At 41.9% G+C, this 19,759-nt stretch overlaps 1 protein-coding gene across 7 annotated transcripts in view; it reads right to left on the bottom strand.

The window, feature by feature from the left end:
- Window positions 1-17,745: 17,745 nt before the first annotated feature.
- Window positions 17,746-19,759, bottom strand: part of RPS6KA5 (ribosomal protein S6 kinase A5) — a 179,752-nt gene continuing 177,738 nt past the window's right edge. For all 7 annotated transcript variants that reach the window (XM_047080216.1, XM_047080217.1, XM_047080218.1 and 4 more), the window contains one exon: window positions 17,746-19,585. In XM_047080216.1, coding sequence (XP_046936172.1) covers window positions 19,346-19,585 — 240 coding nt within the window. In that variant the 3' untranslated portion in view covers window positions 17,746-19,345. The remainder of the gene's footprint in view (window positions 19,586-19,759) is intronic.

The raw sequence follows: 19,759 nt of genomic DNA, 5'->3' as shown, positions 1-19,759 counted from the left end.
GCCTCGCAGAGCTGAAGTCCGAAGTCCATCTCACTGGTCCAAATCAAGCGATCAGCAGGCCTAACTCTTCTTGGGGGCTCGTGGGGAGGATCCGTTTCTTCACCCTTCCAGAGACCACCCCGCGTTCAGGCTTGGGAGCCCTTCCTCCCTCTTCAAAGCCAGCAGGGCACGCCATCTCCCCCACTCTCCGGCCTCCCACCCCTCTCATGGGGAGACACCACGACCACACGGGGCCTCCCTTGGACAATCCAGGACAATCTCTCATCTCAAGACTCTCACCCGAATCCCACCAGGACGGTTCCTTTACCACGTGAGGGGCCATCTTCACAGGGTTTGAGATCAGGACATGGCCGTTTTTCTGTCTACTACAGGGTGGGGAGCAGGAGGACAGACAGAGTGGCCTCCAGCTCAGAAGCTGGCACTTTTTGTGCCAGTGTCCAGCTTGGCTCATTCCCTGACTCAGCCAGGAGAAGCAGAAGATATGACTGCAGGGAAGCTTCTAGCACTGTGGGACAGTCCGGGCAGTGGAGCCGGTGGGGGTGGGGGGGGGTGGGAGGGGGCGGGGTGGTGTTCAAATGACAGCAGCCAACATCCTCATCCTGACTGAAACACAAGAGACTCAGATCCGAGCCAGGACCGTCCAGCTAAGCTGCTCCTGAATTCTGGACCCATAGGAATTGTGCAATAATCGATGGTTATTGCTTTAAGCCACTGCGTTTGTGTTGTTCCGCCGCGACAAGACGCTCATACGGGACCTGGGCTTCCACTCATTCCATCAACGGCTGCTGCCCCCAAATAATTGAATCGGGTCACTATTTCCTTGGAAAATCGAGAGAAGCTGGCCTTGAGGGATGGCAGGTGGGTGTTTCAGAGGATGAAGTGAGGGATAAGGGGCCAGAGGAGCCGGGGGAGAGTCACTTCTCACGGGGGGGGGAGGTCTGAGTCCCAGAAGATCGGGTGGGTGGTAGCAAGGAGCCCAGGGAAGCAGCTGCCAAGAGTTGTAGTAATGGGGGCGCTTGGGGGGCTCAGTGGGTTAGGCGTCTGACTCTTGATTTCAGCTCAGGTCATGATCTCACGGTTGGTGGGATCAAGCCCATGTCAGGCTGTGCTGACAGTGTGGAGCCTGCTTGGGATTCTCTCTCTCCCTCTCTCTCTCTGCCCCTGCCCCACTTGCACTCTCTTTCTCTCTCTAAATAAATACTTAAAAAAAAAGTTGCAGTAACGAAGGCTGAGGCACACCTCCGTTAACATCTGCTGGGGCTGGTTCCTTCTGGAGCCCCCAGGCCACATGACAGGGGTTCTAGGAGAAAAGTGAAGGTGGACAGGCAACCAGAAGACCAGACCTTTAGAGCACGCTGCGCAGAGAGAAGCTTCCACGCTTTCCAGAGGCTGCAGAGAGGAGCAGACAAGGATGGTTAAGGGAACTCGGCCTTCAGTTAGCGACACACGGGTTTAGCACAAGTTAAGGGGAGTCATTCTTCTAAGACATAGAATTATGGATATACACTGTTGTGTTTCTTTAAGCATCTTATTTAATGCCAAAAAAAAAAAAAAAATCCCACAGATCCGAATCAGGTGTTTGTACATTGACAAGATTTTTCTTGTCTTAAACCTTGGATAAATACATCTTTACACACACACACGTTGGTAAAAAGTAAACCCTTACTGCTTTGTTAAAAGTAAAACCCACACACAAAAAACTTTTCTGGCCAAACACCCAAAGTAAGAAAACATCACATGTCTACCAAACAGCCACGTTGGGATATGTGTATGCCTTCTGGTCGACACCACTCATCCAGACCTGCCCGAATAAAGGGAGAACTGACTTCAAGACCAGGAAGGGAAAACATACATGCCTCTTACAAGTGTTAAAGACAAGTAGCTGCGGAATTCTGAAAATTCCCAATAAATAGCTCATAGTATAAAAATTCTTAACTCCATATTGTTTACCTTTAACCAATGGCAGTACCAATTACCGCGACTCGTGAGTTCGAGCCCCACATCAGGCTCTGTGCTCACAGCTCAGAGCCTGGAGGCTGCTTCGGATTCTGTGTCTCCCTCTCTCTCTGCCCCCTCCCCCATTTGTGCTCTGTCTCCCTCTCTCTCTCAAAAATAAATAAAAACATTTAAAAAATTAATACTTGATGATTCTAGCCCAGCTAGAATTAATCAATTTTTTAAAATCTACCATAAAATATTATAAATATAGGATTCAAGAAAGCAGCTAAAAAAAAAGCTATTTACTAAATGCAGGAGGCATCAAGCAAAAAAAAAAAAAAAAAGAAAGAAAGAAAGAAAGAAAGAAAATGCTACTCCCTTGGGGGAGAATTAATACTATAGTAATACTAATAAAAATAATAAAAGATGGCATACAAGGCAGATATAAATCCTTGATGTGAGAATATTTCTTGCATTGTAAGAATTGGGTCTTCTAGAGAATTACGTCCTTCTAGAGAGACTTAGAAAAAAAGCCATGCAAATAAAATTCTAATTACATGCCAGCCGAGTGACTTTGTCAAAGGTTTGCCCCAGAAGGGTTTTTTTTTTTTTTTTTTTTCCAGAAAGGTCCCATTTGCCATCCAAATTGATGTTTACAACCAACACAAGACGTCACCAACTTCCAAAGCAAACCCTATCTGGAGACTTTGCTTAAGAGCGAACAAAGAGGAGTTTCCCAGATTCCCATATTGGAAAACTGAGAGAGCAGGAGAGAAAGACACAGCTGTGCAGGTCAAGAACCTCATTAAGTCAGGCAGAATTTGGGAGAGATCAAGAAGGGTGCAAGTCTCTGCAGGTTGACTAGTCCCCCTCCTCGGCGGGGAGTGAGTACTTGGTCCTAGGCAGGAAGGCTGCACAGGCAGCCTGGGAGTCTGAATATAATAAATGCTCCTCTCATATTTAGGGAATGATGCATTAGCTACTGCTTATCAGGCAACTAACGGAGCCAGAAACAAAAAGGTTATGAGGACACCTTCAGAAACAGCCCTTTGAAACTGGAAACGAGTTTTGGCCAGAGAATAACCCACTCCGGTCAGTGATTCTTCTGCCCCAAACGCCACCTGGGACTGCTACACAGCTGGTGTGGTTGGACAGCAAGCAGCTGTTCAAAACTGTCTAAAATTATTTGGCGGCTACACGCAGACAATCGCTGCTGCAGGGTTTAGAGTCTATGGCTGATTCATCTTAACGTGGTAACCTGCACTGAGCAAGATCAAGCACAGCTTCCCTTGGAAAGGTGGGAGGGGGCACCTGGGTGGCTCAGTTAAGCATCCGAGTTCCCCTCAGGTCATGATCTCACAGCTCATGAGTTCGAGCCCCACGTTGGGCTCTGTGCTGACAGCTCAGAGCCTGGAGCCTGCTTCAAATTCTGTGTCTCCCTCTCTCTCTGCCCCCTCCCCCGCTCACACTCTGTCTCTCTCTCTCTCTCAAAAATAAATAAACATTAAAAAAAAAAAGAAAGGTGCTAGAAAGCAGAAGTAAACTGTGGGGGGGGGGGAAGGGAGAGAGAAGGAGAAATGATAACCAAAAGAAAAGAGTCAAGTGATTTACTTTGTTGCCAGTTACAAATTTGGGCCAGTTAGCAACACTGAGGTACCCTCATTTCTCAAAGATGGAACAAAGGGTGGACCTGAAAGTCAAGGCTAGATGATGTCCCCACCCCTGACCTGCTAAAGGAAAAGTCAGCAAACTGTTTCACAGCCTTCCTACCCAGCTGCTGGGTCTACACTAGAAAGCCATGTCTGTTGGAAGTATGCTCCTTAGAAGGAAATACAGCCTTAGGGCATTTGGACACTCTTCTCTACACTGGGGTGTCATGGCTCCCCCTTCCTCAGAGCTCCTGGTATCGCTTACCAGGCATTTACCTGAAAGGAATAGCTTCTAGTTTTAAAGGACCTTTAAGTAAGAGACAGTAATCAAGCCAGTTGCCATGTAAGACAAGAACCAAAGTCATGATTTCAGTCTATTCTAAAAATAAACAACATGGGGCATCTGGGTGGCTTAGTCAGTTGAGCATCTGACTCTTGATTTTGGCTCAGGTCACGATCGCTGGGTTGTGGGATCGATACCCAAGTGGGGCTCCACACTGAGCATGGAGACTGCTTGAGATTCTCTCTCTCTCCCTCTACCCCTCTCCCTGCTTATGTGCACACTGTCTCTCTAAAATAAAAAATAAAAATAAAAAGGCGTGCCTGGTGGCTTAGTCGTTAAGCGTCAAGACTTCAGCTCAGGTCATGATCTCGCCATTCTGAGTTTGAGTCCCTTGTGGGGCTCTGTGCTGACAGCTCAGACCTGGAGCCTGCTTCGCATTCTGTGTCTCCCTCTCTCTCTGCCCCTCCCCAGCTTGCTGTCTCTCTCTCTCTCTCTCTCTCTCTCAAAAATACATAGCAAACATTAAAAAATAAAACAAAAATAAAAATAAACAATCATTGGGACACCTGGCTGGCTCAGCCGGTAGAGCATGCAAGTCTTGATCTCAGGACTGTGAGTTCGAGCTCCACATTGGGTATAGAGATTACTTCAATAAATAAACTTAAAAAAATTAAAATAAACAACCCTTCCCTCCTTGCTACCATAAATGCCAAATTGAAGACGGTACAAATAAGAAGGGAAGAGAATATTTTCAAATTATTAAATGAAGAGAACAACCTCATCAATGGGAAAACCATGAAATGAAAACCAGAAAATATTACAAACCTAGGTCCTTTAAGAAGATGGTATTCAATTAAAAATTTTAAATGCTCACATGTTCTAATGTAACACCTGACTAGTTTCAAGTTTTAGGAAATTCTTGAACAAAAGATACACATCAAAACAGCAAGGTATGGGGCGCCTGGGTGGCTCAGTCGGTTGAGCGTCCAACTTCGGCTCAGGTCATGGTCTCGCGGTCTGTGAGTTCGAGCCCCGCGTCGGGCTCTGGGCTGATGGCTCGGGGCCTGGAGCCTGCTTCTGATTCTGTGTCTCCCTCTCTCTCTGCCCCTCCCCTGTTCATGCTCTGTATCTCTCTGTCTCAAAAATGAATAAAACGTTAAAAAAAAATTAAAAAAAAAAAAAAACAGCAAGGTAGGAGCCTGCTCCCTTCCCCAAAGAATCCCCAGTAAGAGGCCCCACGAGCCCCCGTCAGTGATGGCACCAGAAGGAACCTTGCCTCTGATAGGCCCTGGGTGAGCTCTAAGGTTACTAAGCTCTAAGATTCTAGATAAGCTAAAAATACTGCTATGACGATAGTATGATCTGATCCACTATGTAGCCCTCTGAAATAAACAAAGTTGGCTCAAATAATAAGACCTTCTACAAATTAGCCCAGTGCTAATACACTTCAAACCCACACTCAGAACTATAATATACATTATAAATTTTTACTATTTGATGGCCCAAAACATTAACAATCTTTTAAATTAAATTTAATTTTTTTAATGTTTATTTACTTTTGAGAGAGAGAGAGACAGAGGGTGAGCGGGGGGAGGGGCAGAGAGAGAAGGAGACACAGAATCCGAAGCAGGCTCCAGGCTCCGAGCTGTCAGCACAGGGCCGAACACAGGGCTCGAACCCACGAACTGTGAGACCATGACCTGAGCTAAACTTGGATGCTTAACTGACTGAGCCACCCAGGCGCCCCTAAAAATCTATTTAATTTTAAATCTACCTATTCTCAGTTTCTATTTCAATATACTAATTGATATTCACTATACAGAACCAGGCAAAGACACTTTTAAAATTAAGTTGCTATATAATAGAGAGCCTTCATTATTCAACAACAGCTACATCTATGTTCTTCCCATCTTTGGGATCAAAGCACCTGATAGAAGTTTTCCTCTTCTTTCCATAATTTGGCTATTGCTGAAAGTGCTAAATGTCCATCAACTGATGCATGGTTAAAGAAATTGTGGTTTATGTACACAATGGAATACTACTTGGCAACGAGAAAGAATGAAATATGGCCTTTTGTAGCAACATTGACAGAACTGGAGAGTGTTATGCTAAGTGAAATAAGTCACACGGAGAAAGGCAGATACCATATGTGTTCACTCTTATGTGGATCCTGAGAAACCTAACAGAAGACCACAGGGGAGGGGAAGGGGAAAAAAAAGAGAGGGAGGGAGGCAAACCATAAGAGACTCTCAAAAATTAAGGATGAACTGAGGGTGGATAGGGGGGTGGGAGGGAAGGGAAGGTGGGTGATGGGCATGGAGGAGGGCACCTGTTGGGATGAACACTGGGTGTTATATGGAAACCAATTTGACAATAAATTTCATATTAAAAAATATATATATATGTGTGTGTATATATATATATATATATATATATATATATATATATATATAAGTTTTCCTCTTCTTTAACTGATCCTTCAGTGTGCTGGTGAGGCAGGGAAGGACGGGTGGAGTTATTCCCATTTTATGGCTGAAGAAATGGAGGCAGAGAGAGGCTAAGTGACTTGCTCAGATTGATCAAGTCTGTGGCCAGTCTGGAAATATGGGACCAACTTCCTGCCCACTTCCTTTCATAAAGCCATCAGCACTACTGATGGGAAGCGCCACACACAGTGCAACATGCAAAAACATAGCTGGGGGGCGGGGGGGCATGGACCACACCCGACCTGGATGGCGAGCTGTGCTCACTGCCCTGCCTCCCGGCACTTGGGTTCTCGCCAGGGGCTCGCTGCACCAGTCACTTTGCCTCTAACTTCACCACACAGTGTCTCCCGTGGTCTTGGGGCTTTTCCGAACACAAGAGATATAACTTAGTAACACGTTGGTTGATACAAGGAAATAAATACTACTTATTCAGTAACAGTCCTAGAATATAGACACAGAGCATTATGCCCAAGATTCATCGGCAAAAAAGTTAAGAATGGAAATTTCACCTAAAACTGTTCTTCAAGTCTGTGGTTCATGGGCAAATAATTAATTTCCAATGTCTGAATACCTTTAAAGGGGCAAATATTTATGTATCAGTTCAATCACAGGAAACCCGCCCACCCACTTGACTTTCCAAGTCAAGAGCCATATTTAACGCACATGTGCACGCTGTTAGCACGGCTGGTATCTGATGCCGAGGTGGGATACTGTACCTTAGAGTTTGCCGTGTGAGAGGCACATATGCAACTTTTATTTTCTCTGTATTAAAAATATTCATCTTTAAACAAAAATAACCAGTCACGGCACCTGGGTGGCTCAGTCAGTAGAGCATCCGACTTCAGCTCAGGTCATGATCTCATGGTTCATGGGTTCGAGCCCTGAGTCGGGCTCCGTGCTTACAGCTCAGAGCCTGGAGCCTGCTTCGGATTCTGTGTCTCCCTCTCTCTCTGACCCTCCCCTGTTCGCACTTTGTCTCTCTCTCAAAAATAAATAAACATTAAAAACAACAACAACCAGTCAGGCTCTTTTCAGTGAGGAACATTAACTTTGCAAAGCAATCACAATGAAAAGAAGCCTAGTGCTAGCAAAAAGTGCTAGATATGCTTGTCATTCTCTATATAAGATGAGTTTACTATGAAAAAAAAATTCCCTGTGATGCTTTGCTTAATTTCCCTATCTCCCAACATAAGGGAGTAACTCATACCAGAGAGTATTCCAGTACAGGTGGGGATCGCAGCAAGGCAGATAGATAATTTGAAAAATTATGATCCAATTATAAAAATTTGACATTGTAACTTAGACTTTAATAGTTCCCGGATATGCTACTATATTTAAAACAAAACCCTTTACTATAACCACCATAATGTGCTAACATTTGAAAAACGTAACATGAAACTAGTATAGAAACTAATTAAAAGAAAAATTCTACATGATAAAGACTATACATTAAGTATAATAGTCACAAATACTTATCATTTTCACTTTCATAATATACCTAGGACACAACTAAGTCATTTTAAACTCTAATTAGAATTTCTGAACACTCAACTTTTTCCCTGAATGTATCATTAGATACACCATTAGAACAAGTTTTCTGAATTTTTAGGTGAGTAGAATTTGATTATTCTGACTTTAGAAAGCCAACACTCTGGGGCACCTGGGTGGCTCAGTTGGTTAAGCATCCAACTCTTTGTTTCCCCTCAGGTCGTAATCTCACAGTTTGTGAATTTGAGCCCCACATTGGGCTCTGTGCTGACAGCATGGAGCCTGCCTGGGATTCTCTCTCTCCCTCTCTCTTTGCCCCTACCCCTCATGTGCTCTCCCTCTCTCTCTCTCTCTCTCAAAATAAATAAATAAACTTAAAAAAAAAAAAAGAAAGAAAGAAAGCCAACACTAGGCTCAAAAGCAAGGGCACTGAAACTTAAAAATTGGAATACTTTTACAGTGGACTTTACTCCCAAATCTAAAAAAGATATATTAGACTGGGGGTACCTGATCGACTGATAAATGGATAAAGAAGATGTGGTATACCTATACAATGGAATATCACAGCCATCAAAAAGAATGAAGTCTTGCCATATGCAGTGATGTGGATGGAGCTAGAATGTATTATGCTAAGTGAAATAAGTCAGTCAGAGAAAGACAAATACCATATGATTTCACTCACATTTGAAATTTAAGAAACAAAACAGATGAACATATGGGAGGGGGGGAAAGAGAAGAGAGGGAAACAAACCACAAGAGACTCTTAATGATTGAGAACAAAATGAGGGTTGATAGAGGGAGGTGGGTGGGGGGATGGGCTGGATGGGTGATGGGCATTAAGGAGGGCACTTGTTGGGATGAGCACTGGATGTTGTACGTAAGTGATGAACCATAGAATTCTACTCCTGAAACCAATACTGCCCTGTATGTTAACTAATTAGAATTCAAATTAAGAAAAAATTGGGGTGCTTGGCTGGCTTGGTCAGTGGACCATGTGCCTCTTGATTCCGGGGTTGTGGGTTTGAGCCCCTCATTGGATGTGGAGTTACTTAAAAATAATAATAAAATCTTAAAATAAAAATAAAAGCTGCATCAGCATCACTCAGTAAAATAATACTATAAACAAATATTTATCTTTCCAGTCCCTTCTTGTAAAACATATATACCATTACACTAATGATACAAAAAAATACTCCTACTAGCTCATATATTTTAGATAGGCTTTATTCTAACTATTTTAAGAAAGAATTTTCAATAGCTAGTTTTTATTTAAAAATATCTTCAAAACATTTACCATTCAAAATATATAAAAAGTACTGATATTAGTGTGCTATTATACTCACCACATAAAGATTTTAGGTGAAATAATCTGCAGTTTGAAACAACTTTATTTTACATTTGCCATAAAAGCATTTTGAAAATTTCAAAGTCTAATTATCTTTCTTCAGTACGGTTCGTCATTGCCAGAAACAAAAGCAGTTTCATGTGATGTCTCAGTTAGTGAATAAAAAAATTTATAAGTTCTCTCATATTGATAAAACTTTTACCTTTAATGAGTATAAATAAATTATCCAGGGGTGCCCGTGGCTCAGTCGGTTAAGCATCTGACTTCAGCTCAAGTCATGATCTCACGGTTTGTGGGTTCGAGGCCCGCACTGGGCTCTGTGCTGACAGCTCAGAGCCTGGAACCTGCTTCAGATTCTGCATCTTTCTCTCTCTCTGCCCTTCCCCTGCTGGCGCTCTGTCTCTCTCTGTATCTCAAAAATGAATAAATGTTAACAAAATTTTAAAAAAACAGAGAGTAACTGAAATGATTAGGCTTTAAAACAATTGTCGAGGATACAGATATTTTCACCATATACCGTGGAGTTAAGGGAGACAATTGACCTCTGACTACTTGGATGGCAAAGTCAAGAGTGATGTGACTTGCAGATATCTCAATGGCACTATGTTTGAGAGTAAGACAACTGCTCCAAATGATTTCATGAATGAATAAAGTAATATTTCAGCCAACCGCACACATGAACCAGCTTCTGAGAGAGAAAGGTAACATTGGTAAGGCAAGAGAGAGTGGAGAAAAATATTCACCAAAGAAAAATGTATGCAACACAAGAGTCTGGTGGCCCCATTAGGACAATGAAGCCAAAAGCAAGAGATAAACCTTTAGAGCGGAGATCAAAGTGATGATAAGCTGAACGAGACCATCGTCAAAACACACAGCATTTTGGTATCTACCGAAACGTTACCCAAAACTGGGAGGTGTCCCCTGGTAGGCTGCAGTTTGGGGGTTCTCTGCAGGCAACACATTCACTCTGTCCCTCAAAACTTAATTTCTCTTTTTAGCGAAGACTCTCCAGCCATAGTATTAATTATGCTTCAAACAGGCTTGTTGCCACTTCAACGACAGTGGAGATGGCTTTGTCGGAAGAGCAAGGTGTTAGCACTGACTACATCAACATGACTCCATCTTCTCTGGCTGATAGTGAGTGTGTGCGTGCGTGTGTGTGATTTTTTAAAAATTAGGGTAACGTTCACATAACAGAAAATTTCCCATCTAAAGCGTACAGGTCAGCGGTTTGTACAACCATTACCCTATTTAATTCTGAATGTGTTAATCACCCCCAAACCTCACCACCTACATGCATTAGCAGTCGCTCCCCATTTCTGTCTCCCATCATCCTCTGGAAATCTCTAATCTACTTTCTATCTTGATGGATAGGCCTGTTATGGACATTTCATATACAGGAGCTAACACAGTAAGTGGCTTTTTGTGTTTGGCTTTGTCTACTTTATTTTTTTATTATTTAAGAAAATTTTTAATTGTTAATTTTTGAGAGAGAGAGAGACAGGGTGTGAGCAGAGGAGAGGCAGAGAGAGAGAGGGAGAGGGAGACACGGATTATGAAGCAGGCTCTAGGCTCCGTGTGTTAGCACAGAGCCTGATGCGAGGCTTGAACCCACGAGCAGCGAGATCATGACCTGGGCCGACGTCAGATGCTCGACTGACTGAGCCAACCGGCGCCCCTGGCTTTGTCTATTTTAACTGGCAGTTCGTAAACCATTCCAAAAGGGTTGTAATTCCCAGGGCACCACATCACAGGTGTTCAAGATTCTCGGTCTGTTCTCATGGGTGTAGTCCAGCTTCTACAGAGCTACTATGCATGATGTTCTAGTTCCTGGACTGCCTTTTGATCGCATGAAAATGGATTACAATCGGAACTACAAATTACCATTCCCCAGAATATGTGAAGTTTCTAAAGTGGGGAAGAATAACAAAAAACAGGACTAAAATTCTTGATTTGATCACAATATCTTAACAGTAACATATGCTCAGGTTATGTTTTTTCTCTTGGTACCAGTGACATTTAAGCTATTCTGGAAGACTGGGAAAAGCAAGCCATATCTTTTACTATTTTCAGTATTTTTTTTAGCACTTAATAAGTGCTTTGTAGCATGTGAAATGTTTGGTAAAATCCAAAGTTAAAATGAGAAACCACAAGTGGGCTGACTGGATCACATATGGACACTCACGGAAGGATTCGCTTTCAGAGCTATGTTTGTTCTCCCTGAACGAGCTCCTGGAGTTTTAACTAGAATTGTCACTTACTTCTGCTCCAAAGTAAGTCTCTCAAGTGTTTGTCTTGTCCCTATGATGTAGAAACTCGCAGATAGGGAGGTAGGCATAATGCCTTAGCTTTTCAAAAGATTAACCCACTGTGAAGTGGGTTAATCTCTGCAGAATTTTTTAAAAGCCTAAAAATATTTTTATAAACTCGGAAGGCGTTGTCATCCTAAGGGCCTTGAGCTCCGTCTGTCTCTCATTCACCCACACACAAGAAAAAATCTTGAAATAGTACAACACAGAAACCCTTTGGGAGCAGTCCTTCTAGGAAATGAGAGGCTCTAGCTCCCAAAGTGGCCGAAATCTTATTTCCTGCTGTATTACCCATGTCGAGAATAGTACCTGGCCTGAGCAGGAGCTCAAAAAGACGTGTGTGAAGGAACAAATGAATAAACTGGGTTTCCTCCTATGTGAACCCATGACAACCAAGTTATCATTGCAAGAAGCCACTGTGGGGAAAATGACTTTGGTGACTGAAAATGATTACCATCAGATTTCTGCTCTGGGCCACAACAGAGTAGCTTGTGTGTTTATTCCAGGATGCAACATTTGAAAATCAATTACTGTAATTAATCACTAGATGAGAACGAAAGAGAAAAACCACATGGTCATCTCAGAAGAGGTAGAACAAGCATTTAATTAAAACTCTCAAAAAACTAGGAGAAAAAAAAACCCTTAATTTGGCAAGTGGTATCTATTAAAAAATTTACAGCAAACATCATATTGAATGGTAAAATACTGAGTTCTTATTTTGAGTTTATGAACTAGCCAAAGAGGTCCACTGTCACCATTCTATTCAAGATTTTGCCAGAAGTCTAGTCAGCTCAGTAAGGGAAAAAAAGAAAAATTGGAAACAGAGAAGTGAAACTACCATTATTTTTAGGAGATATGAGTGTATACATGAAGAAATACAAAAGAATCTATAGAATAAGTATAATTAAAGTGAAGTTAGTAAGGTTGAGAGATGCAAAGGCAGTATAGAAAATAATTATGTTTCTACATACTAATGAACAATAATTAGATAATAACATATAAATATCAAAAATCTAAAGATAAATCTAACCTCCACATGTAAATCTTAAAACCTTGTTGAGACAAAGTAAAGATGATTTAATTAAATAAAGAGATATACCATGTCTGTGGATTACAAAACTCAAAATTGAGAAAATATAACTTCTCCTGAAATTTATCTCTATAACTTAATGCCATACCAATTAAACCCTAATAGGTAACCTCCCCAAGGAAAACAACAACCTGTTTCTAAAACGTGTATGGAAGGGGTGCCTGGGTGACTCAGTCGGTTGAGCGTCCGACTTTAGATCAGGTCATGATCTCACGGTCTGTGAGTTCGAGCCCCGCATCGGGCTCTGTGCTGATGGCTCAGAGCCTGGAGCCTGTTTCAGATTCTGTGTCTCCCTCTCTCTCTCTGCCCCTCCCCCGCTCATACTCTGTCTCTCTCTCTCTCTGTCAAAAATAAATAAACATAAAAAAAATAAAAACAAATGTATACGGAAATGCAAAGGGTTAAAAATAGCCAAGACTATCCGGAAGAATACCAAAGTTAGAGATCTTACATTACCAGATGGGAACACTGTAAAAATTACAACTGCAATGCACTGAGATTTTCAAGACACTGTGCTAGGTCAAGTGAACACTCATGGAATAAGTAAACTTTTATAGTATCCCACACCATGCACAAATACGAGTGCTAGATGGATCACAGATCTAATGTGAATGATAAAATAAAGCTTTTAGAAGAATAAGAATCTTGGGGTAAAGATTTATGAAACAGGACACAAAAATCACTAACCATAAAAAACAGGTATACTGCACTTCACAAAAATTAGAACTTTCTGGTCATCAAAAGGACATCGATTGGAAAGTGAAAAAGCAAACCAAAGAGAAGAGATTTATAACAACACATCAGACGAAAACTTCATACCAATAAAATATAAAGAGCCCCTGCCAACCAATAGGAAAAAGACAGACAAGCGAATAACTATAACTTGTTAAGTGACTTGAGTAGGTGCTCAACAAGTGAGAATGTCCAAACGGCTAATAAAGATATAAAAGGGTGCTCTACTTGTCGCTGCTTCTCAGGGAAATGCAAATTAAAACTACAACAGAATCCACAGTTGCCAGAATGCCTAAAACCACAAGGAAATACAATTTCGCCAGAATGGCTACAACCACAAGGAAATACAACTTCGCCACTCACACATTGCTGGTGGGAGTGTAAATCGGTGCGACAGCTGTTGGAAACTATTTGGCAACATCTTTAAGCTAAATATGCATCCATCCTATGATTCAGTGAGTTTCATCCTTATGTATAAACCCAAGGGAACGAATGTACATATCCACCAAAAGTTACGCACGGGAATGTTCGTGACAGCTTTAGACAGAAAAGCTAAAAATTATGAACCCAAATGTCTATCAACATTAGAATGGATAAATAAATGGGGATATACTCATCTGATGGAATAATACACAGCAATGAAAAAGAGCCACTATGGCTGCACGCACCGACGTAGTTGAATTTCACGGATACGATGGTCATCAAACCCAACCAGACACAAGGGCAGGCAAACAAGTCTACGGGAGACAGAAGCCAGAAGAACAGTAGTTAAGTTTGAGTATGGAGTGGGAGCCCTATCTTGACTGAGGTGATGGCTATGAGGGTACATACATAAGTTAACGTTCACTGAGCTGTCCACTTAAGATCTGTGCACTTTATATGCTATACTGCATTAAAATTAGAAAAAAATTTGTTTATTTATTTTTGAGAGACAGAGAGAGAGAGAGAGACAGACAGACAGAGTGTGAGCAGGGGAGGAGCAGACAGAGAGAGAGAGAGAGAGTCACAGAATCCCAACCAGGCTCCAGGCTTGGAGTCGTCAACACAGAGCCCAAGGCAGGGCTCGAACTCACGAACTGTGAGATCACGACCTGAGCTAAAGTCGGACATTTAACCGAGTGAATCACCCAGGCGCCCCTAAAATTTTTAAAGAATATGATCACTACCTACATGTACCCTTAGTGCTCCATTTGGACTGGTCTCTTTGGCCACGGAACGTCAATGGTCTCCATGGCAGAAAGCAGTAGGAACAGTTGGAGAGGGAACAGGGAAAGAGAGGAGAAAGCAATCACATGGGCCTCCTAGCAAAAAATAACCATCTTACAAAGCCTGTATAGACATGCTAAATAAGTTCACCTACCGACCCAGTAGATACAATGATTAAAAGAGATTTATACACATGGCTACTGAAATGGCCTTTTTGTAAAGTCACTCTCTGTCCATGTTCATAGCAATAGTTTGTACCTCCGAGATGTAAAGCTGCTCATTTTCCCACAGGGCCAGTATTTCCCTTTTCCTACAGCCCTTTCATCCCCAAATGTTCCCTTCTCTGCCCTCATCAAGGATTTCTCTGATGTTAATTACAATCCATAAACATTAGTCAACACATGGGTGTGTTAAGAAGTGGGGAGTGAAGTATCAGTGTAGGGAAACGCTCACGTGTGCGGTTGTACCTTTGGAAAGCAAGAGAAAGTACAGTCGCTGCAGTCCGTGAAGACACCACAGATGGCGATGGGCGGAATGGCATTCGTCTGAGTTGTGTGACACCACTGTCCCCCTTAATCGTTCACACAGAAGAACAACAATGTTTCTCATCTTTTTATATCCCACTTACTTTCTAGGAAGACAAATTCTTATCTTTATGAAGGCTGTGGAAGAATTTACATAATTACGTGGATTACTGTAGCTTATTTTCAGCAAGTTTTCAATTCCACACCCAAGGATGCATACATACCCCTTGAGACAGAAGTACACCTGCTATCCGTTAAAATGCCAGTCTTTCAAAAATTTTTCTAAGTATGTTCGAATGTGCTTTCCTCTTCTTCTTTTTAAAAATTCATGCGGTAAAGTTCTTAGGGATATTTTTCAAAACTTCAGTACTAAAGCGTTACCTTTACATGTAATGTGGCACCCTCTGTATTTCCCTTCTTACTCATCAGGAGAATGAGAATTATTGTACACTTAATCTCTCCTTTTACTGGTGTTTATAACTTCAGCAAATAGGCTAGCACTACAGCACCTAAAATAAACTGTTATGAATGACCTAAGGTCTACACAACCAGAAGGTCTTTCATGAGGATAATTGTCACATATATTTCAACACGACAGTGCACATTTTGCGTGACCAGCCCCATAGAAAGTCAAAAATAAAACCGCAGTTAAGAATGTCATGTTCGTCAACCTTCCTGGATTTTAAACAAAGGAAACAAGAGAAACAACGATTTCCCCATCTACCTACAAGCAGGAAAACAAAGCTGTAGCATTGGGTTCATATTTAACTTACATTTCCTTGTCTTTTTTTATTTAAAAAAAACTTCTTTTTTTTTAACCTTTATTTTTTTTTTTTTTAATTTTTTTTTCAACGTTTATTTATTTTTGGGACAGAGAGAGACAGAGCATGAACGGGGGAGGGCAGAGAGAGAGGGAGACACAGAATCGGAAACAGGCTCCAGGCTCTGAGCCATCAGCCCAGAGCCTGACGCGGGGCTCGAACTCACGCACCGCAAGATCGTGACCTGGCTGAAGTCGGACGCTCAACCGACTGCGCCACCCAGGCGCCCCTTTTTTTTTTTTTTTAATTTTTTTTTTCAACGTTTATTTATTTTTGGGACAGAGAGAGACAGAGCATGAACGGGGGAGGGCAGAGAGAGAGGGAGACACAGAATCGGAAACCTTTATTTATTTTTGAGACAGAGAGAGACATAGCATGAACGGGGGAGGGTCAGAGAGAGAGGGAGACACAGAATCTGAAGCAGGCTCCAGGCTCTGAGCTGTCAGCACAGAGCCCTATGTGGGGCTCGAACCCATAAAACCTGGTATTATGACCTGAGCCGAAGTTGGACGCTTAACTGGCTGAGCCATCCAGGTGCCCCAAACTTACATTTTAAATGTAGGCCTTTACATAGTTTTTTTAAGAAATCAGTAGCAATATAAAAAAATGAAAAAGCAGCTTTTCACAGGTAAATGAATCTGCAACTCTAACACAAACAATCATGTTTGAAATGAACTCAGGAGGCTTGATTTTTTGTTCCAGTGGCTCATTGACTTATTATTTTATAGAGGTTTGGAAGAATTAATGAATTTCAAAATAGCTAATTTAACTCAGTCAGCCACAGGATCTGGCATAGTAGTTAGAAGAAATGGGTCTTTTAAAATTTATTTCCTCTACTACTTTCCTTTTCTTATTCTTGCCTCTCCATTAGCCATATACAGTTACAAAATATTTGAATCAGGGTCTATGATGGTATGAAAACGACATGCAATAAAATCAATAAGGGAAAAAGGAAGGGGTGATTTCGCCTTATCTCCAAAATTAATATTATAAAGAGAAATTAATGTATTTATATATTGGGGGCTTTTTTGGATCTACTTCTACTCTACTCCTAATACTAAGAAAGAGTTCATATGAAGTATTTTCATATAAAATATTTCTTAGTTTACTTCTGATGTGACTAAGTGAAAGTGTTGTGAATTTTAGAATACAAGTCACTGGGTGGTGACGGTCTGCACACAGTGTAACCACTGCAAACTTAGCATCAGAGGCTGTCTTTCTGGAATTCATAAGCAGGGTGGGGATGAAGGTATTTGACATGGGGCACCACCCCGAGTGCTTTTAGGTCTTTTCAAAAGCCCATTCTAGATTATTCAGAGACCCTCATTGCGATGGATTAGCTCTCCTTCCTTCCTCTTCTTACTCTGCCTTTTTACCCATTTCATTTTCTGCCAAGTCCTTCTGAAGAAGAGGCAATGAAAATAAATGAAAATGAAGCCCCTCAATTTCAACATCCAGGAGTCAATGACATCTTCAATCATTACACTGACCATTTTTCTAGATCGTTTTCCATTAGCAACAAAGTCCGTTTAGTTTATACTCTGCAAGTAGTATTTTCTACTAGGATGCACAGTTAAAAAAAAATGACCTGAAGAGCGAACTCAGACATTTCCAAATCTATTTAACATAACTATAGATACAAACGGACATTTTCTTGGTTATTATAATTCCGTGCCTGAGGAAATCACATTTTGTGAATTAGCTATATGGTGGTAATAATTCATGTAAGATTTCCCATCATTACCAGGAATGACCGAAAGCTAGGAGCACAAAAGTTTCATTGACTCGTGAGAATTATATAGCCATTTGGGCCGCTAAAAAGTATAAAAAGTCATTTCCAATAACCTTCACGGACAAAAATGTGAACAGAGTGATACAGTATTTTGAAAATATTTTAATATTTGCCATTTTTTGCCTGTGCTATTAATATGTACATTGATTTAGTAATAAATATACTACTATTACATAGAGTGCAATATTTTTAGTATTCGTAACTGTTTGAAATTAATGCTGCTATTATCTCAAGAAAGGAATAAATAAATATCATGCCCAAATTCCAAACCAATGCTCAAGAGATTATCACTAACAAAAATTATAAAATAAACATGTTGGGCATTATCTTTTTAAGCATGATTCTTGTAAACACAGCCAAGATCACTTTTCTCAGTCCTGACATTTCCTGTGATGGCTTTAAAAGAAAATACAACGTACAAATCCTATCTTTTTTTTTTTTCTTTTTGCATAGGGAATGAATTCATTGTATTTGAAAAGGAAGCAATCTTTTGGTGAAAGGTCTCCATCACATAGTACTTGCTTTCTGTAGGAATTCAGAACTTTGGAGCAACAAAAGGGCTCTGCGGAAGTTTATAAAATATGCTCTCTGCATTTAAAATTTAACAGAAAAATTTCAAGACAAGTCAGAGTCATGATTCTAAAATAGTATGTACATAATATCCGACTCCGGGAGGGCATGCCTCGCTGCAGCACAACGCAGTACACAGATGTGAAGCACAGTGTTTCATAGAATTTTCCTTTAGATTTTCTTCGCATCGGTGCCTAAGTGGATCGTGATTATGCCCATTCCGCTTGTCGCAGACAAGGTAGAAGGGGGACGTGAGGACAAATTTAAAGCGGATGATGGAAAAACGGGCAAAAATGCAGCACATGTGCTTTAAACGGTGCACTTTATAAAATAGTTTGCTTTATCCATAGTCTTTTACAAAGTGCAGTATTACTTAAAACAGAGACGTGTACCTCAATATTTGGCAATAACCATTAAAACAACCTGCCAGGAAAGAGCAGTGCGAAATTAAAACCGTACGTAGCTTAGCATGCATGTCAGACGGGTCCCCAATACAGAGTATGGGACCTTACGTTCCTGTATCTTTTTTTTTTTTCTTTTACTTTTTAGAAAAGGACTCATAACAACAGGTTACCATCGTAGGCAACCATAAAACAAAGACAATAAGTTAAAACCCTCTCTCAGGAAATGAGCGAACGCCACGCATCAAATTCACTACACAATCTCTGCACTGCTCCGCGGGGGCCCATCTCTTAAAAGGCCACACGGTCCCCGAGGCAAAGCAAAAGGCATCATCATCACCGTACGTGTGACTCCTGCGGGCGGACGTCTGGAACACCCGAGACTCGTTTTGTAAGCAGCTCGAACCTGACCCGCCCCTAAGTAGGTTTACAGACACCCCTGCTCTTTCAGGAACAGTCCTGTTGGCGTCACGCCAGGTCACTCAACAGTAAAACGTGTGCTCTGTTCACAGTAACATTCTCCGTGCAGTGCTTTTTGGACACGGGCAACCAGTTGGGTTTGCCTGAAAACAACTCCCTAAGAGGCAGGTTCCGCGAAGACCAACGGGGCACGTTTTTAAAAGCGCACGACGTCACCTCAGGCACAGGCTGAGGGCACGTGGGTGCGATGGGTCGTCGGCGGCGACAGTCCTGCCCTCCGCCCGCCCGCGCTCAGTCCGAGAAGTGGGAGAGGGTGTCCGGGTTGCTGCCGTCAGCGGGGTGGCCAGGCTGCAGTGTCTTCGTCGGGGTGGTCTTCCCGTGGGACTGGGAGGAGGACGAGTGGGAGCTTTCGCTCGAGCTGCTGCGCGTCTCTGTGCTGGTGCTGGTTTTCTTCATTTTCCTTCTCTTGGCCAGAGGGGCCTTATCGACATTCTGCAGGCAAAACCCCTCTCTCTTGTATTTGTTAAAGGCCTAGGGGAGAAAGAGAGGGAGCCTCTGTGAAGGCAAAGGGGCTGACGCTTTCCGGCACGTCTGACTTCTAGAAGAAGACAACTTTCGGTTGGCAACCACGGCTCCAAGTTGTTTTGGGAACAAAGTCCTTAAAACCGGTACTTGCCAACCTCCTGGCAGGACGCACAAGCTCAG

The sequence above is a fragment of the Lynx rufus genome, unplaced genomic scaffold (assembly GCF_022079265.1).
Source record: "Lynx rufus isolate CCGP_SWC_20201006 ecotype Redwood Valley unplaced genomic scaffold, mLynRuf1.p SCAF_17, whole genome shotgun sequence".
NCBI classification, from domain to species: Eukaryota; Metazoa; Chordata; class Mammalia; order Carnivora; family Felidae; genus Lynx; species Lynx rufus.
The sequence above is the reverse complement of the archived record's forward strand: the minus strand, read 5'-3'. Positions and strand labels throughout refer to the sequence as shown.